Here is a 16,876-nt window from a genome sequence, read left to right as displayed (position 1 = left end):
TCCTCCTTGGGGTCCTCAGCACACACAGCCCTGACTGCAGTCCTGCTGCCAGGCAACTCTTGGGACTCAGAGAGGTTGGGTAGTTGACACGAGGACACACAGAGGCATAGGGCAGGGCTGGCGCCCACAGCCCGTGCGTGTGATGCTTACTTCAGAAACTTGCTTTTTCATCTTTATTTTTAAATGCAAATGTATTTAGTTTGAGAGAGAGAGAGAGAGAGAGAGAGAGAGAGAGAGAGAGGTGGGAAGGGGCAGAGAGAGAGGGGGGTGGAGACAGAGAATCCCAAGCAGGCCCCGCACCGTCAGCGCAGAGCCCGATACGGGGCTCGATCTCATGAATTGTGACATCATGACCTGAGCCAAAATTAACAGTTGGATGCTCAACTGACTGGGCCACCCAGGAAGCCCAAAACTTGCTTTCTTAGCTTATGAATTTATCCTTGCAATCATAAAACTGGGCCTGGAGTGTGCACCAGAGGAGGCGTGTGAACAAGGTGGCTCTCTGGCTGCCCCTCTGGGAGGACGCGGTCCACCACCAAGTTATCGGGTGATGAAAACAGAAACAATCAGCCACCACTGAGATCCAAGCCCTTCAAGGAGCTACTCCCACATGTGCATGAAAACCTGTCAGAAGGCAGCCGTGGGACAGAGAGGTGCCACAGCCTCCCAGGAAGCTTCCACGTGGTAACAAAATCTGTCCCTTAGTACGGTCCAGATCTGCCCCCAGTTAATCTAAGCAAGAGTTCCTCTGCAGCGTTCCATGCACAGGACCGCGTGCGCACCTCCTGGTTAGCGCAGCCATGCCCTCTGCTCTGACACAGTGCTCCCCTCGAGAGTTCCGGGATCGGGTTCATCCCAGTGCCTCTCCACCTCCTGGGGACACAGCAGCTGAGCCTTTTAAGGTCCAGCAGACTCTGCTTCCATGATTGCATTTTCTGCTTTTGCAGAGGAAAATGGGCCTTTGTGCAGCAGCACGTACCATCTGTCCCACTGTTACAGTTTTTCGCGTCCAGATGAGGCACAGTCACAGGAATTAGGTGTGCTCTCTCACATGGAGCAAAGGCAGCAAAGCACAGGACCCCTGAGTGGCAGGGTCCCCAGCAAGTGCCTGGGTAGTAGCCTCCAAGCGCCATGCAGGGTGACAGAACTCAAAGATGGACCCAGAGCCCCGCAGGAGCCCCGGGGGAATGCAGCTGGGTCTGGCCAGCGTGTGCAGCAAGTGCGGAGGCCGAGCTCGAGACTCAGCATCCGTGGAGTGCCGACTGAGGCAACAGGGGAAGGAGACAACTTAGTGGGGGACCATTAGCCCCAACCAAGACACAAAGATCAAGCTCTTTAACGGCATCTCGGGATAAATTTCAAGAATATTCATAAAAATACAGGAATACTCAGCACCCCAAAAGGTGAACATAATGATTCCATGTAGCACTACCAGGGGTGCAAACCAGCAGGAAAATCAGATCCATGTGACAAGACCAGTCATCTGGGACTGACCCAGGACTGGGACGAGGTATTAGCACAGCTAACTGCATTTCACAGGGCCTGAAAGTTACGTTGAGACATGGGCGTCACAGCAGCACCACAGACTGAATTAGCAGGACTGAAAAACTACAGTGTGTGACATGGAAAATACCCTGGACAGGCCAATGGCAGATTAGGCACGGAACAAATGTAGCAACAGAAGCTACCCAAAGTGAAACAGGAAGAAGAGAATTAGAAAACCCGGATCGTCCGTGATCTGTGGGACAGCTTTAGGCAGCCTACTGTGTGCTTAATTGGGGTCCCCCCAAAAGCAGAGAGAATACTTGGGACAAGGGTGCAGAAAAGGTGTCAGAAAAATAACGGCCAAACGTTTCCAAGTTTGACGTAAACTATAACCCACAGACGCAAGAGGCTGGATGCTCCCCAACCATAAGGACCACAAGGGGAACGCTGCTGGCAGTGAGCAGGAAGGGACAGGAACAGCCGGGAGACCGGCACAGTGTGAAGGGGCAGAGGAACAGAGGGGGCGGCACGCCGAGGGTCCCTGGGTGAAGTGTGCTGAGGCGAGGCAGGGAAGCCCAAGCTCCGTTTCTAGAAAAGGTCCACGAGCCCCGGGAGAACACACACCTCCCAACAAGTGAGCCTGGGGTCCGCAGCCATCCCGTGAATCGGGCTCGTTACTTGTGTCGTCCAAATCTGTGTCTTTACTCTGTGAAAACCTGGTGAGCCGACAGGAAGCACGAGAGGGTCAGGGTGAATGTCGCACCTGTTCCCCATGCCTCCTGTCCGTGTTTGCTTCGCACACTTCTCTCCTTTCTGCCTTCTCCAGTCACAGCACTATGTGTTTGGTGGTAGTAAGCACAGTTCTCTGTCATCTACAAATGTGTTTTTACTTTTTCCTACGTGTAGCACTTCTGGGTATGTGACTCCAGGTCGACAGCTATTTTCTGTCACGCTTTGTGGAAGTTGTTTCCTCCCTCTGTCCTTACGGCCAGAATGTCTGCTGTCTGTCTGCTCTTCCTCTGTTGGTGGTCTTTTCTCTGGCTGTCCTTAAGGTCAGAGTGTCTCCGGTGCCCCATGCTTCCGTACAGGAGGTCGAGGTGTAGATCTCCTCACCTGTGCAGCTGGCTGGACAAGAAGCCACTGGCACGTGTTTTGTGAGTCCTGGGAGACCCGGCCACTACAGTAAGTCCCTTCTCGTGGGCTTTGTGGACGCGTCTGAGGCCCACCTGCCCTCCGCACCTGCCAGCCCTCCCTCCACGTGGCCCTCGCGGCTGCATCCACATTCCGACAACTTCTTCGGATTACTTTCCAGTTCAAGAACTCTCTCTTTGGCTATGTTTAATCTGGGGTTTAATTTATCCAAGTTTTAACAAGTATATTTTTTATTTCTAAAAATCCTTTTCAGTCTTTTTACGTACCTTCCTGATCATTTAGAACATCCTCTCCTTGCTTACTTATTGTCATTCTGTTTCACATTAAAATATTTTGGTTTTTAAAAATTTTTTTAACATTGATTCTTGAGAGACAGAGAGCGTGAGCAGGGGAGGGGCAGAGACAGACACACAGAATCTGAAGCAGACTCCAGGCTCCGAGCTGTCAGCACAGAGCCCGATGTGGGGCTCGAACTCACGAGCTGTGAGATCGTGACCTGAGCTGCAGTCAGTCGCGCAACCGACTGAGCCACCCACGCGCCCCAACATTAAAATATCTTGTGCATCCTCCTTAATATCCCGTATTTCTAGTCCTTGAGGTTTCTGGGGGTCTGAATTCTCTTTTACTGTTTCTTGGCTCTCTCATGTGTGATGGTTTGTGATCTTTGGTTGTGAGCTTATCTGGACTGATCTCAAGCTCTGAAAATCTAGCTTCTTAACTTGGGCCAGTTTAGCTCAGTTTATTTTTGCCGGAGACTGGATTCATCCCGGATCCTTGCCCCCAGCTCTGTTCCTGGCTTCTGGATCAAGGCCTGGTTTCAAAGGAGCCCCTGGCCCTGGACCACCTACCTATCAGCTCACTTTTGTTCTCCAGTGTTGTGAGGATTTTCTCACTTCGTATGAATCCAGGATGCAATGAAATTACATTTTCGTGAGAGCACTAATTATCTTGTGGTGAAAAGTTCACCATAAAGCCAGAAGCCCTGGGGCGCCTGGGGGGTTCAGTGGGTTAAGCGTCTGATTCTTGGTTTGGGCTCAGGTCATGAGCTCACTGTTTCTGCGTTCAAGACCCATATCAGGCTCTGTACTGGTGGCATGGGGCCTGCTTGGGATTCTTTCTGTCTCTCCTTCTCTCTGCCCCTCGCTTGCTTGCTGTCTTTCTCTCTCTCTCTCTTTCAAAATAAATAAACTTAAAAAAAAAAAAAAGCCAGAATCCCCTCCTCTGTATCACACCCTTCGGCCTCACTCTGGCCAGGACTCAGGAGGGGCTTTGAAAAGGCCACTTGAAACCCAAGAATTTAAAGTTTACCAAGACTGATTTCAAGCTTATTGCCGGTGAAATTATTTTTTATTATTTCGTATAACTTTCTAAGAAATTCTGAAGAATTTCCTTAAAGGCTACTTAGGTTCATAACAGTTGTCAACATTCCTAAGTAACACAAGTGAAAACATCACACCAAGTCTGTCCTGAATCTTGGAGCACGATGGGGACGTGTTTGGAAACTTATGAATGCCTTTCAAGTATGGCTTCCAGGTGGAGTGAGGCGCAGGGGTGGTCAAAGTCTTTCCGTGTAGCACAAGTCAGGGTGTGCGCAGGCTCCCTTCTTTCCTTGACTCTGGATGCAGGACCCAGCACTCTGCTTGGACGAAGCCAGGCCATCGGCTGCCACTGGTGCCTGCGTAGAGTCGAGGGCTGCACCGCATCATGAACATGGCGGGAGCGCCTGCCGGCCTCAGGCCAGTCAGGCATCATGGGAGTCGGGGTGAGCGCCTGCCCTGGACTCAGGGGCTTCCGTGGCAGGGCGGACACAAGTTGTGCTGACAGAGGTATCCAGGTTGACCCTGGTCTCTCCCTGAGCATCGAGCGGGCCCTCTGCTTCCCAGCTGGATGGCGATGCCTGGCCCCAAGTCACCTCTTTTATCTGTCCTGGAAGCTGGATGTCCTCTCCATTGCACGCCTGCCCATCTGCAGGCTTCCTGGTGGTGGTGACAGTGGCAGGCTCCATGCTGTAGACCTGCTGCCTCTCCAAGGGGACATCCATGTGCGGCACATTCGGGCTGCCGGAGGGCGGTGTGTGCGGGAGCCTGAGTTTCTCCAGGGCTGCCTCCCGAGCCCGGATCTCTAAGGCCATTGGTGTGTGGACAGCCCATTTGGCCAGTGTGGGCTCCTCGGCTCCTGCAGAGCAAAAGAAAGTGCCATGAGCACCTGAGGGCGGTGAGCAGAAGGCGCGCCCAGTCCTTGGCCCCGGGTGCAGAACCGGCCCTCTGCAAGGAAGGCCAAGGACAGGTTCCCGGTGCAGTCCGTCCTGACATCTTGCCAGGAGGGCAGCTGCTTCTGCACAGGACATCTGTGTCTGCACACACTGCCCTGTTCAGCGGGTCAGCGGGAACCCTCCTCCACCTATCCCCCATGCTGGGATCCCCGTACTGGGCATCTCGTCGGACCCAGCAGCAATGCTCATGGCTCCTGGTGCAGCGGGCAGGCATTTCCCCACCCACACCCGGGATGACTGGCGGTGCCGACGGCCTTGTCCACCAGTTGTGTGTGCAGCACGGGCCCAGCCCACCAGCCACGTGCACGTCCCAGGCCCACCTGTGCCAGTCCTCAGTGATGTCAGACTCACACCTGCTCATGTGACAGGGACCTCACCCCACCACATGTGGTTTTCAGTCACATTTCCCGGAGGATGGCAGCAGGTACGCACTTGTTTGTGGGTCTTCTGGGTTCCCTGTTCCCTGAAGTGCCTAGTCATCATGTGTCTACGTTTTTCCTGCTGGTGTCATAGTACTTTGTGTCCTGGACACCAATTTTTGTCAGCTACGTGTTACAAATATTTTCCCAATTTTTGACAGCCTCCCTTTGTATCTGGGTGTGATCTAATTTCTGTGTATCTTCCTTTAGGGACAGTGCCTTTAAGAAAATCTTGCTTAAGGACCCTCAGTCACCATGAGGATATAAGGACAGTAGCAGGAGTGCCCGGGGGGGCTCAGTCTGTGAAGCATCGGACTCTGGGTCTCCGTTCAGGTCAAAATCTCACGGTTTCCTGGGATCGAGCCCCGCATCGGGCTCTGTGCTGACAGTGCTAAGCCTGCTTGGGATTCTCTCTCTCCCTGGCTCTCTACCCCTCCCCTACTCTCCGTCTCTCCCAAAATAAATAAATAAATTTAAAAAAAGAAGATAGTACCAAATATTATCTTCCAGTTTGTATAGTTGTCCCTTCACGCATTATGTCTTTAGTCCACGTGGAATTAATTTGTGTAAACGGTACAAGGTGGGGTCTGGTTTCATTAGTGTTATTCCCACACGGCACCAAATGTTTCCGCGTTTATGAAACAATCTACCCACCCCTGCTGGTCAGTCGCCCCACGCCAGAAACAGTGTCCCTGTGCCCACTGACGTGCTCGCGGCCCCGGCAAGCCACCACACCAGGCCCTGCGCTTATTTCTGCACAGACACCACTCTGTCTTTGATTCACAAGCTTCGTGGAAGCAGCCCAGCCAGACATCCTAAATTGCTCCTTTTCTGCTTCTTGGCATTCTTGATCCTTTGCAGTTCCACACACATCTCAGACGCAGGGTTTCGAGCTGGCATCCTGCACTGGCCTCTCTGGGAGGCCTGGCACGCACTCCGTGAGCTGTGTCTGTCCGCACTCATCAGGCTCCTTAAAACGTCTCTCTGCAAGTTTTATCATTTTCTCCATGAGTCCGGCGTGTCTTTGGTTAGGTCTGTTCCTAGGGACATCGCTTTCTAAAAATGCTACGAAAATGGTCTATTTTTCACTCCCTAACATTCCTTACTTCTGTGTGAAGTGCCTGTTTCACTTTCACCTTCAAACGTGCTTCAGCCAGGGGGGCAGCCCTGGGCTGATGGCCCCCTGTACTGCAGGCAGGACTCCACTCTGCTGTAGCTTCCGTTACAATGAGTGTAGCTAGTCGATATTCCCTGGAAGGACTCCCCTTTTTTATCGCCAAATATTTTAAAATACGCATTTTATTTGTCTCTGGAGTGTGCCAGCTTGCTCACGACATATCTACAGTCTCATTTGCCGTTCCTGGACTCATCGGACCCGAGTGTGTGCGGGTTTGCAGTGCAGGGCCCTCAGCCCCACTGCCTCGCACAATGCCCCCCGAGCAGCCCTCCTTGTGGGGGACTCCGCTCACACCACAGACCCAAGCCCCACCTCCGGTCACGCTCTCCACCTGTCGTCCCTTCTTTGAGTGTCAGGTAACTTCTCCAGTTCCAGCTTCGGGCTCACGAACTCCAACTGTGACCCGTGTGCTACAAAACCCTCAGTCAGCTGCCCCACGTCAGTGGTATTCTCTGCAGCTCTAAGTTTTATTTGGTTTCTCTTCAAATACACATGCAATTTAAACAAGTTTTCTGTTCTCTTCAGATGTTTTTCCCTTTGCCTGTCGTTTCCCCAAACAACAACCACAGTTACTTTGCATTTGGTCCTTGAGCCCAGCTCCCAACATGTGTCTTTTTCGGTGGGGGCCTTGGCCTCCGTGAGGGCGTGGCCATGTGGGATGAGAGCGGCTGGTATCTTCCCAGCTCCTGCGAGGGGAGCGCCTCTCGGCACTTGCAAAAGGCTGGTCCACAATCACTTGGTGTTAATCCTCAGCTTGAGGAGTTTGGGGATTTTCTCAGCTCCTTTCGGCTCCAAGGTTCATTCTTGTGTCCTGTGGGAGCGGAGCACGGGGTTCCTCCGGGCTCACCACTACAATGCACGTGTAGCCATTTGAGTCCCGATTTTACAGGATGACTTATTGGCCTTCCATTCTGGCTGTGCCCTGAGCTTGGGCCTGTCTCTCCCTTATGTGAGGCCGTGAGAACCGGGCTCACCAGGGAGGCAGGGGCCCTTGGGACATAGGCTGCAGGTGCCCACGGGGCTCTCTGTGGGTTTTTTCTTTGCCTCCGTCCCTGGCTGAGGACGCCTTGTTCTTACCTGTCCACAAGCACCACACCCACATGGACAGTGTGCACATGCATGTGCCCGTGGCGTCAGTCCACTCAGGAGCCAACCTGCCGTGTACCCAGACCTGAGGCTCAGGCTCCCTGTCACTTATGCCACTTGCTTGTATTTTATGTTTCTTAAAATCCAGCTTTGGCCCTTTCTGGAATCACGCAGAAATCAAACTCACCCTCTCAGCCTCCACCTCTTTTCTAGAAACAGGAGCCACTGACTCCTGCGGCCACAGGTGTGTTGAAAGGTCAGCCTCCACCGCTTTTCTAGAAACAGGAGCACTGGAGAATTGCACTGTGAGCTCTGAAGTGATGGTGGCAGTAGGAGGTGTCATCGTGGCCAAGGGTAGGTAGTTGTTTAAAAGCTGAGTGGTGAACATTTCCTTAGATGAGGTGGGGCCGTCTCAGAAGGACTCTGGAAGGGTCAGGCGAGTGAACAACGAAATCACCGTGCATTTCGGCAGACAGCGTGCGGGTGGTGGAGTCTGAGCCTCGTAACAGAGCACATCAGGCCTTTGGTTCCAGTCACTAGTCAAACTCTCCGTGGCCCTCGCTCTGGTGCCATCATTAGGCTGGCCACCCCTGCACGTCAGGGTCCATGGCTCACATCGGCAGCCACAGCAACGCCATCCAGGGCCAGCTCCTACCTTGCAGGCACTCTGCCAGCGGGGCGTTCAGCCCCACGTCTCGCACCTGCTGCTTTGTAGCACACAGAGCAGGTGGGGGGGGCTAGCGTGGGGACGCCAGGCACCATTGGCAGACACTACGTGAGCCCAAGCTTGTCCTCCTTGCCACTGAGACAACAAGCGTCCTAGCCTTTGACTCCCCACCGGTGATTTCTCCCTCTCCTTGTTTTTCTGGAGAAAACATTTTCCTCTTTAGGGAATAAAACTTGGGTGGATATCAACTCCCACACTGTGTGATGTCTTACCTGAAGCTGGGCCTTTGCCCTCAGCACTGTCTCCTTCCACAGGCAAACTCATTTCCTGTTGGTCCTTTGAGACCTGCAGAGAAATAACAGGAAACACGTGACATGGCATCTCTCGCACTGCCAAAGGGGACAGAATGTAGCAGCAAGAGCACAATTTGGAGATGGAGCCACGACGGGCTCTGGAACACTGGCAGCCATCTCGCCTCTTGAGTTCAGAGCACTCACTTGTATGTGGGGCTGCTGATGAGGCTGCGCTGGGGGGGTGGCTTTTCCCTCTGCACGCGCATCGGGACAGAGACAAGTGGTGCTTTTCCTGATGAGCAGGAGGGTCTCCTGGGGGCCAGCAAAGCCTATTTGGACCATTGGCATGGGGGGGAAGACACAACACAGGCCGCCTCGTCTTGCTTGGCACCTTCTCTGCACAATCTGCTTGCTGGTGGTGAGTTCTGGCTACCCAGGGGCCCCAAATGTCTTCACGCCATCTCTCGAAAGCAGGAGGTTTCTCCCTTGCCCTGGTGCTACTGGGCCTGCTGACGGTGACTTCAAATCCCCTGCACAGATGACAGGGGAGAGCCTGGCTCTTGCCAAATGGCCGGGGACGGTGCTCCTTCTGACTTACAGGGCTGTGTGCGGTGGGACTGGACTGTGCAGCTGTGCACAACTTTCCTTGGAAGGTTCTGCAAGTCCAGTGTCTCTAGGAGATCTCTAAACCCGTACATGCCTTTGTCCTCCTCCCAGAGCCAGCTCTTGAGAATTAGTCAAGACACAAACTGAGGCATGAATGAGGTTAAACAGGAAGGAAATGAAAGGGGAACCTCATGAACAATGGCTCCCTGAAGAAGAGGAAGCAAACGGCAACAGACTGCAGAAAAGCCAGGCGTGAGGACAATGCTGTTGAGATGGACAGGCCCCCAGGGGACCCAACGCAGAGGCAGTTGTGGGAGCTGAGGTGGGGGCAGGGCTCTGACGGGTAAGAGGTGGCGGCGCCGGCCACAGAGGGCCACGGAGTGGGCAGCAACCTGGTAGAGGCAGGACGTGTAAGAAAAACCCACAGAAGGAGGTGATGGTGCTTGGAAGCAAAGGTGATCAAGGTATTACTGAAATGATGCCCCAGGGAAGCACACTGTTTGTTTAGAATGAAAACAGAAACACAATGGAGCCGGGCAGTGGAACAGTGGAGGCCTGCCTGCGGGGTAGAGATTTGTGGGGAGGTGGTGACACGTGTTCTCAGAGTGCACATCGGCATCCTTCACCTGAGGACAAAGCCAGGGAACAGGAAGCATGAGAGATTCGTCCTCCACAGATGTGACCACTGTGCTAAAGAGAGCCTTTTGGGGTCAACTATTCCAGACTCTGAAGCCAGACCAGACACGGTGCACAGCACCAGGGAAGAGATGCTGTCCAACTCTCCTGAGTGAGTGGTGTCAACAAAGCAGCGACAACCCACCCTCGGTCGTCCTGTGGCTACAGGCCAACAGCCTTCATTCCTGTGCAGGCAGTAGGGACTCTGTAGTCCAAAACTTGTCTGTTGTGCCTTTTGGTTGGTCTGGTCATGTCCCGAGGGGCCGGCACAAGGGCTCGCTTGCCCTGGCCCCCTTGGCAGCAGTAGCTGTCTTTGGGAGCATCTAATGGGACACTTATTCCCCCTATTTGCGGCCAGACATTGAAGGAAAACACTGGCTGACCACAGAGATAATGAGAGAAACTTTGCAACAACAAATACATGTTTTGCAAAAGTAGCTTGGGAGAGTCACAAACTGATAGTTCAACAAGCAAAGATCTACAATCCCAAGCAGTGGGAGAATCTGATGTCCAGACTTAACCACATTAAAATACTCAGAATATACAGTTCTCAACAAAAAATTATAAAACATCCAGAGAAACAGGAAAATATGGCGCATTCAAAGGAGAAAAATAATTTGACAGAGTTTCCTGGAAGAAGCCCAGACATTTGAATTAGTAGTCAAGGACATTAGGTCAGTTATCTTAAATGTGCTCAATGAGCCAAGGTGAAGAATTAAAGGAAGCCATGAAAACACCGAATGAACAAAAAAGAAAATCAATAAAGAGATAGAATTACAAAAAAGAACCAAATTCTGCCACTGAAAAGTGTGAAACTAAAAATTAACTAGAAGAGTTCACAACAGAGCAGGAGAAGAAAGGATCGGTGAGGCTGAAGATAATTGAAATTCTCCAACCTGAGGACCAGGGAGAAAAATGGAACAAAGGAAAATGAAGAGCACCCGGCGGACCTGAGGCCCAGAAGAAGAGAGGGGGCAGAGAGAAAAAGTATCTGAAGAAACACTGCCTGCACGCTTTCCAAATGCGATGGAAGATAGGAATGTACACATCCAAGAAGCTCAACAAACTCCAAGCAAGATAAACTCAGAAGGGTTCACACCAAGACACAGCACTGCCAGATTCTCAGAACCCAAAGAGAGGAGTCTGAAAGCATTGAGAGAGAAGAGGTTAATCACATACAAGGGGCCTCAGTAAGATCAACAGCTGATTTCTCATCAGAAACCATGGAGTCCAGAGGGCACCTTTCAAGTCCTGGAAGGAAAATCAATCTGCCGACCAAGAATTCTAAACCCAACAAAACTGTATTTTGGGAATAAAGAAGAAATTAAGATGTTCTTAGATAAACAAAAGCTGAGAGAACTCATGAGCAACAGACCTCCCCTACAAGAAATGCTAAAGGGAGATATTTAGGCTAAAACAGAGGCTCTAGACAGTAGATGGAATAAAGTACGCTCGGAAAGATAACCACACAGGTTGAGACATAAGCCAGGATTGTCGTACTTTGGTTTGTAACTCCTCTTCTTCTCTAGGTGACTTAAAAGACCAATTCACAGAATAATTATAAATCTTTCTTAATGGGCCCACAATGTGTAAAGATGTAACAATATAAAGGAAGAGGTAGGAAGATGTATAGGATCAGAGTATATATTACCGAAATTAACGTAGTATTATTCAAACTAGACTCTTATAAGTTTAAGGTATTAATTGTAATCCCCAAGGTAACCAGTAAGAAGGTAACTAAAAAGTACAAGCAAAAGGAAAGAAGATGGGAATCACAATGGCACAGTATGCAAATTCAACTAAATACAGAAAGGCAGTAGTGGAGGAAGTACGGAACAAAAAGTATACGAGACATACAAAAAATAAATCAGTGGGGGAAAGAAGGTCCATTTGATGTTTAGCGAAAGCAGCTGGAACAACAGAAACCCACCTGGAACGGATGAAGCTGGATCCCTACCTCACACTAAACACACCAATGACCCACAGAGTGAGGACTCAACTCTCAAAATCAAATGTTGAAAATTAGTAGTGGAAAGTATAGATGACTGTCTTTTAGAAGATTGGGTTCAAGATTAAACGAGACCAAAAAGCATTATCATAAAATATGCACAAGTGTGAGTGTGACTCTGACTCATCAAATGTTGAGTTCAGCTAAGCATCGAGTCGAGTTGCTGTGACACTCTATCTGTAATTCACCCAACTAATGAGGCGTTTGTATCAAGCATATATAAAGAACACAAATAAATCTATAAGAAAAGCAGAAACAGGCCAGGAGGAAAATGGGCCAACGACAAGAGCAAGCACTTCCCACAGAAGGAAATTCACGTGGCTAATGCGCATTCAGCACCATCGGTGGTGAGGGGAAGGCTGGGAGGGATCGTGAGCCGCCAGCCGCACCACTAGGTGCCCCGGGTGTTGGGGACGACACGGACCTACGGGGCTCCGAATATGCATATGCTTCTGCGGGAGTGCAGACCGAGCACCCCTGTAGAAGAGTCTGGCCTTGTATAAGAGATGGCCTACTGCTCATCGCAGAGACCCGCACGGGGGCACACGTCCTGCTGGCCCACAGCAGAGGGGAGTTACAAGAAGCAGTCGCAGAAGGAAGGCAAATGAGCTCGGCCACCCGGGACAGGGAACCACCGTTTTGACCGAGAGGTGATTCCCCCAAATTCCAAACATCACATACACACTATGTCCTTTCTGTGAAATAAAGAGTAACCGATGTGTTGTGAGCATCTATTTTTTAGGAATACGTATGATGTGAAACACTGAAGTGAAAGGAAAACATGAGAACAAAGAGCGTGGCCAAGCCACGTACACAGAAGCAGACCACACGTGGCTGGGCCACACAGAAGCTGACCACATCAGGACCCTGCCTTTTTCTGGGGGTGGGGGGGGTGGGGTGGGGTGATGCTTCATCTGTTACCAAAAATAAATAAAATACTGAGTAAACTTAGGAAGCAGGTAATGCAGAGATCAGTGATGAGTCTGTGTCCTCAGATGAGGATTATAATTAATGGGCAGCAAGGTCCAAAGCAGGTGTGATGGGGGATGGGGGTTACCATTTACTGAGCACCAGTCCCAGCTGGACACCGGCAGCAGGACTCGGCACCCTACACAGAGTCCATGCGTATCTTGCAAGCGTGGAGACCCAGGCGCTCCAGGAGGTTAAAGAACTTACTCTGGGCTGTGGAACCAGTCACGCCTGCACACCAGAGTGGACTCCAAGTCCAAGTGTGTCTTATGGCGCCCATTTCTCTCTAATGACTCTGCTAAGAGCTACGGGCCTTGGGGTCGCCCGCAGAGGGGTGGGCCTGGCGTGAAGTGGGGGCACACAGGGTGTCAGGATTAAACGCGGGTTCCAGAATGAGCAGAGAGGAAGCCCCAGCCCGGGGAAGGGCGTGAGTTCAGTGAATGTGCATGGGCGGCTGAGCACCAGGGTCTGAGGGGCCCTCTCAAGTGCAGTCAAGCTCGAAGCCGAGGCTTCCAGCACATTGTCTGGAGCCTCGTGCTGTTACAGATTTCTGCAACTCAGGCCCCACTGGCTGGGTGGCCTCGTGAGCCACTCTGGAAGGGAGCACACTCTGGAAGGGATGGACGGTGGGACCCGGGTCCTCCACAGCCCTGCCTTGCTGGGTTCTACACTCGCTTGCTGGTGAGGCTGCCACCATACTGTGTCTACCTGTGTCTCCTGCCTGGCCACACAGGCCACCCCACACGCCCTGTCCTGGGGCCATGAGCGTATCATCTGCAGGCTTCCTCACTCAACCCCATGTGTGGCTCACACGCTCTGTGTTGACCGTCAGTTATACACACCCCTTCTCTATCCCAACATTTACCCCCAACATTTATTATGAAAAACTCCAAACACACAGAAAGTTGAAGGGATTACACAGAACACCCTGAAAACACCCACTGCTGAGAGTCTATCACAGCGGGCATTCTGCTCTGTGTCACCTACCACGTGGCCATCACCCGCATGTGGCACCAGAGCACACATACGAGGCTTGTTTTAGGGACACCTGTCTGGGGACTCTGCTTCTCACACACACGGGCCCCTGTCAGGAGCGTGATCTGCTCTCGCTTCTCCTCCTACTCCACACACACCGTCGGTGCTCTTTGTGTAGTGGCCCAGGCACCCTGTAAATGCAGAACACCAGTGCGACCAGCATCCAGGTATGGTGCTGAGCCCAGCTTACGAGGGAGCCCCAAGCCCTACATCTGAGCACAGGCTCACCTTCAACGGCAGGTGGTCCTCTGTGCCGGCAGCCAAGGTGGGGTGTAGGGTGAAGTCACCGGATGGCCACAAGGACACCTTGCTCCCAGGTAGGCTAGGGCAGAGCAGGGAAGGAGGAACACATTACAGAGCAGGCCCTCGCTGGGCGGGCTAGCACGTGGGGACCCTGCAGGCTCCACGGTGTCCGTGGACGTCTCCCCGCTGGGGCCCCCTCTTATCTGCAGGCTCGGGAGCAGGCAGCGCCTGGAGGCTGAGTGCCAGAGGGGGTCTCGCGCCATAAACATGCAGAAGGTTCATGCGAGAAGGACACCGCAGGCTTCCACCACCAGCGGAAAATTAAAACAAGCCACCCGGTGGATTTCTGCTGACAGAAATGCCTTTAAAACCAGACAGAAGCAGCTTCACCTGCATGATGGACCCTCCCCCTTACTCATATATTCACTGTTTGGCTGATTTGTACATAACCAGCAGACCATACACCCTAGACAGATAAACAGCCGGACAGAAGTACTCCCAATAAGTTTGTCTGCCAGCGACCGCCAGGAACACAGGCTACATTAAGTCCTACAAGGTTTCCCCGTGATCGACGTCCCAGGGAGGCCCTGGGTGGGTGGGCCTCGAGGACTAAGACTCGGGTGAGGCCTCAGGAGCAGGCCACGGAAGGTGTCTAAAGCGCTAGCTGCTCAACTGGGTGCAAACTCTTTGGTTACCAAAGAAACATTTTCTGCAACAATCCCTGCGGGCCAGAGCGGGAGGTGTGTGTGTCTATGTGTGTGTGTGTGTGTGTGTGTGTGTGGTGGGTGACATTCAAGTAAATAACTTGCCCTTTTTAATTTTACTTCAAATGCATTAAAGGGCACTTGGTACAAAGTTACTGAGGTTGTGAAGTCAGGATACAATATTCAGACACTTACAACTGCGAAATATTCCCCAGAACCATCCTTCCAGGAACAGAGGGAGCCTGTGCTCACCGTGTGCTCAGGGAAATGTAGGGGAGACAGCACGGACCTCGCTGACACGGGTGCTGTGAAGCCTCCTGTTACTCATACTCCAGGAGAAGATGACGTCTTGTCAAGGGGACGGTAGTCACCGTGTTTCGCTACACCTGATTTACTCTCTAAAATGTGTGCTTGAAGCTGGGCCACGATGTGAAAGGGGCCACTCTCTGTCTTTGTGGCAGAGGAGAGGCAGAGGCCGTGTGCTCCCCGGGGGCCTGCGAGGTGCGGTCACCCACCTGGCACACGGCGAGCCCTGCCACTGCTGCACACGGTCATGGACCGCGGTGTCCTCTGCAAGCGGCACATGCTCACAGACAGAAAGTAGACGGGCATCGCTCACACCTGTGCACTAGCTCACATGTTACTTGTGAAGAACCTAGAGGGGTCTCATCACAAGCTCCAGTGAGCGGAGTATGGCGAGCCCTTCGGGGGGCAGTCTGCATCTGTGACGTCAAGGGAAACTGGTTTGTCTTCGATCACTTCATCACAGTACCCCAAGGTTTCCCACAAAAGACTGTGTTCCTCAGGAATCATGGTGAAGGCTTTGAGACACGGGAAACACCTGCAGGAGGCTCAGAGACTCACCTGAGGGCAGATAAAGTCAGGCTGCTGTGTATTCCCTGTGAGGGAAGAAATGATTGTTCACAACAGGAAACAAGATGGAGTGGTCAATGTCGAGCTTCTTGTTAAACAAAACCCACATTCTCTATTACCCGATTTGGAGCAAATATCCTCAGGGTCCCGGGGTCAGGGAAGGGGTCTGTGAGGGAGCGCACTCCACAGCCAGTGCCCACACTGGCCAAGGGGCCCGCTCAGGACCGGTATGTGTCACACGCGGCCACCAGTGGGCCCTGACCTCTGTGGCAGGTCTCCATGCGGGCAGCTGCCAAGACTGAGGCGCACAGAAGAGGGGCCGCCTGAGGACTCGGAGGGCTGAGGGGAGACGCCCCAGGAGAGTCTGACCTTGACAGCACCTGGGTCTCAGGGCAGTCAATACCTAAGTATGGTATTTTTCTTTTTTTTAGTTTTTTTTTATTTTTTTACATATACATCCAAATTAGCACATAGCGCAACAATGATTTCAGGAGTAGATTCCTTAGTGCCCCTTACCCATTTAGCCCATCCCCCTCCCACAACCCCTTCCGTAACCCTCTGTTTGTTCTCCATATTTATGAGTCTCTTCTGTTTTGTCCCCCTCCCTGTTTTTATATTATTTTTGCTTCCCTTCCTTTGTGTTCATCTGTTTTGTGTCTTAAAGTCCTCATATGAGTGAAGTCCTATGATTTTTGTCTTTCTCTGACTATTTCACTTAGCATCATACCCTCCAGTTCCGTCCACGTAGTTGCAAATGGCAAGATTTCATTCTTTTTGATTGCCAAGTAATACTCCATTGTATATACCACGTTTTCTTTATCCATTCATCCATTGATGGACATTTGGGCTCTTTCCATACTTTGGCTATGGTTGATAGTGCTGCTATAAACATTGGGGTGGATGTGTCCCTTCGAAGCAGCACACCTGTATCCCTTGGATAAATACCTAGTAGTGCAATTGCCGGGTCATAGGGTAGTTCTATTTTTAGCTTTTTGAGGAACCTCCATACTGTTTTCCCAAGTGGCTGCACCAGCTTGCATTCCCAGTACGGTGTCATTTTTATTTCACAATGGATATGTGGTTGTTCCAGGACCATTTGTTGAAATTTTCACTTCTCCCCAAAGGATTGCCTTGGCCGTATGTGAAGGCTTACTTCTAGAATTTTTATTCTATTCCATTTCTATTCCATTGACTACACTAACCTGATTACTA

At 51.6% G+C, this 16,876-nt stretch overlaps 1 protein-coding gene across 1 annotated transcript in view; it reads right to left on the bottom strand.

Annotated features, from left to right (window-relative positions):
• Positions 1 to 3,965: 3,965 nt before the first annotated feature.
• The window catches only part of LOC122495858 (probable palmitoyltransferase ZDHHC11B), a 37,808-nt gene continuing 24,897 nt past the window's right edge, over positions 3,966 to 16,876 (bottom strand). The window contains exons 11-14 of the mRNA XM_043601892.1: positions 15,656 to 15,690; positions 14,073 to 14,166; positions 8,531 to 8,603; positions 3,966 to 4,812 (exon numbers count right to left, since the gene is read on the bottom strand). Coding sequence (XP_043457827.1) covers positions 4,379 to 4,812; positions 8,531 to 8,603; positions 14,073 to 14,166; positions 15,656 to 15,690 — 636 coding nt within the window. The 3' untranslated portion in view covers positions 3,966 to 4,378. The remainder of the gene's footprint in view (positions 4,813 to 8,530; positions 8,604 to 14,072; positions 14,167 to 15,655; positions 15,691 to 16,876) is intronic.

This window comes from Prionailurus bengalensis, chromosome A1, assembly GCF_016509475.1.
Source record: "Prionailurus bengalensis isolate Pbe53 chromosome A1, Fcat_Pben_1.1_paternal_pri, whole genome shotgun sequence".
In the NCBI taxonomy this organism is placed as follows: domain Eukaryota; kingdom Metazoa; phylum Chordata; class Mammalia; order Carnivora; family Felidae; genus Prionailurus; species Prionailurus bengalensis.
Note: the sequence above shows the minus strand (reverse complement) of the source record. Positions and strands in the feature narration are given on the sequence as shown.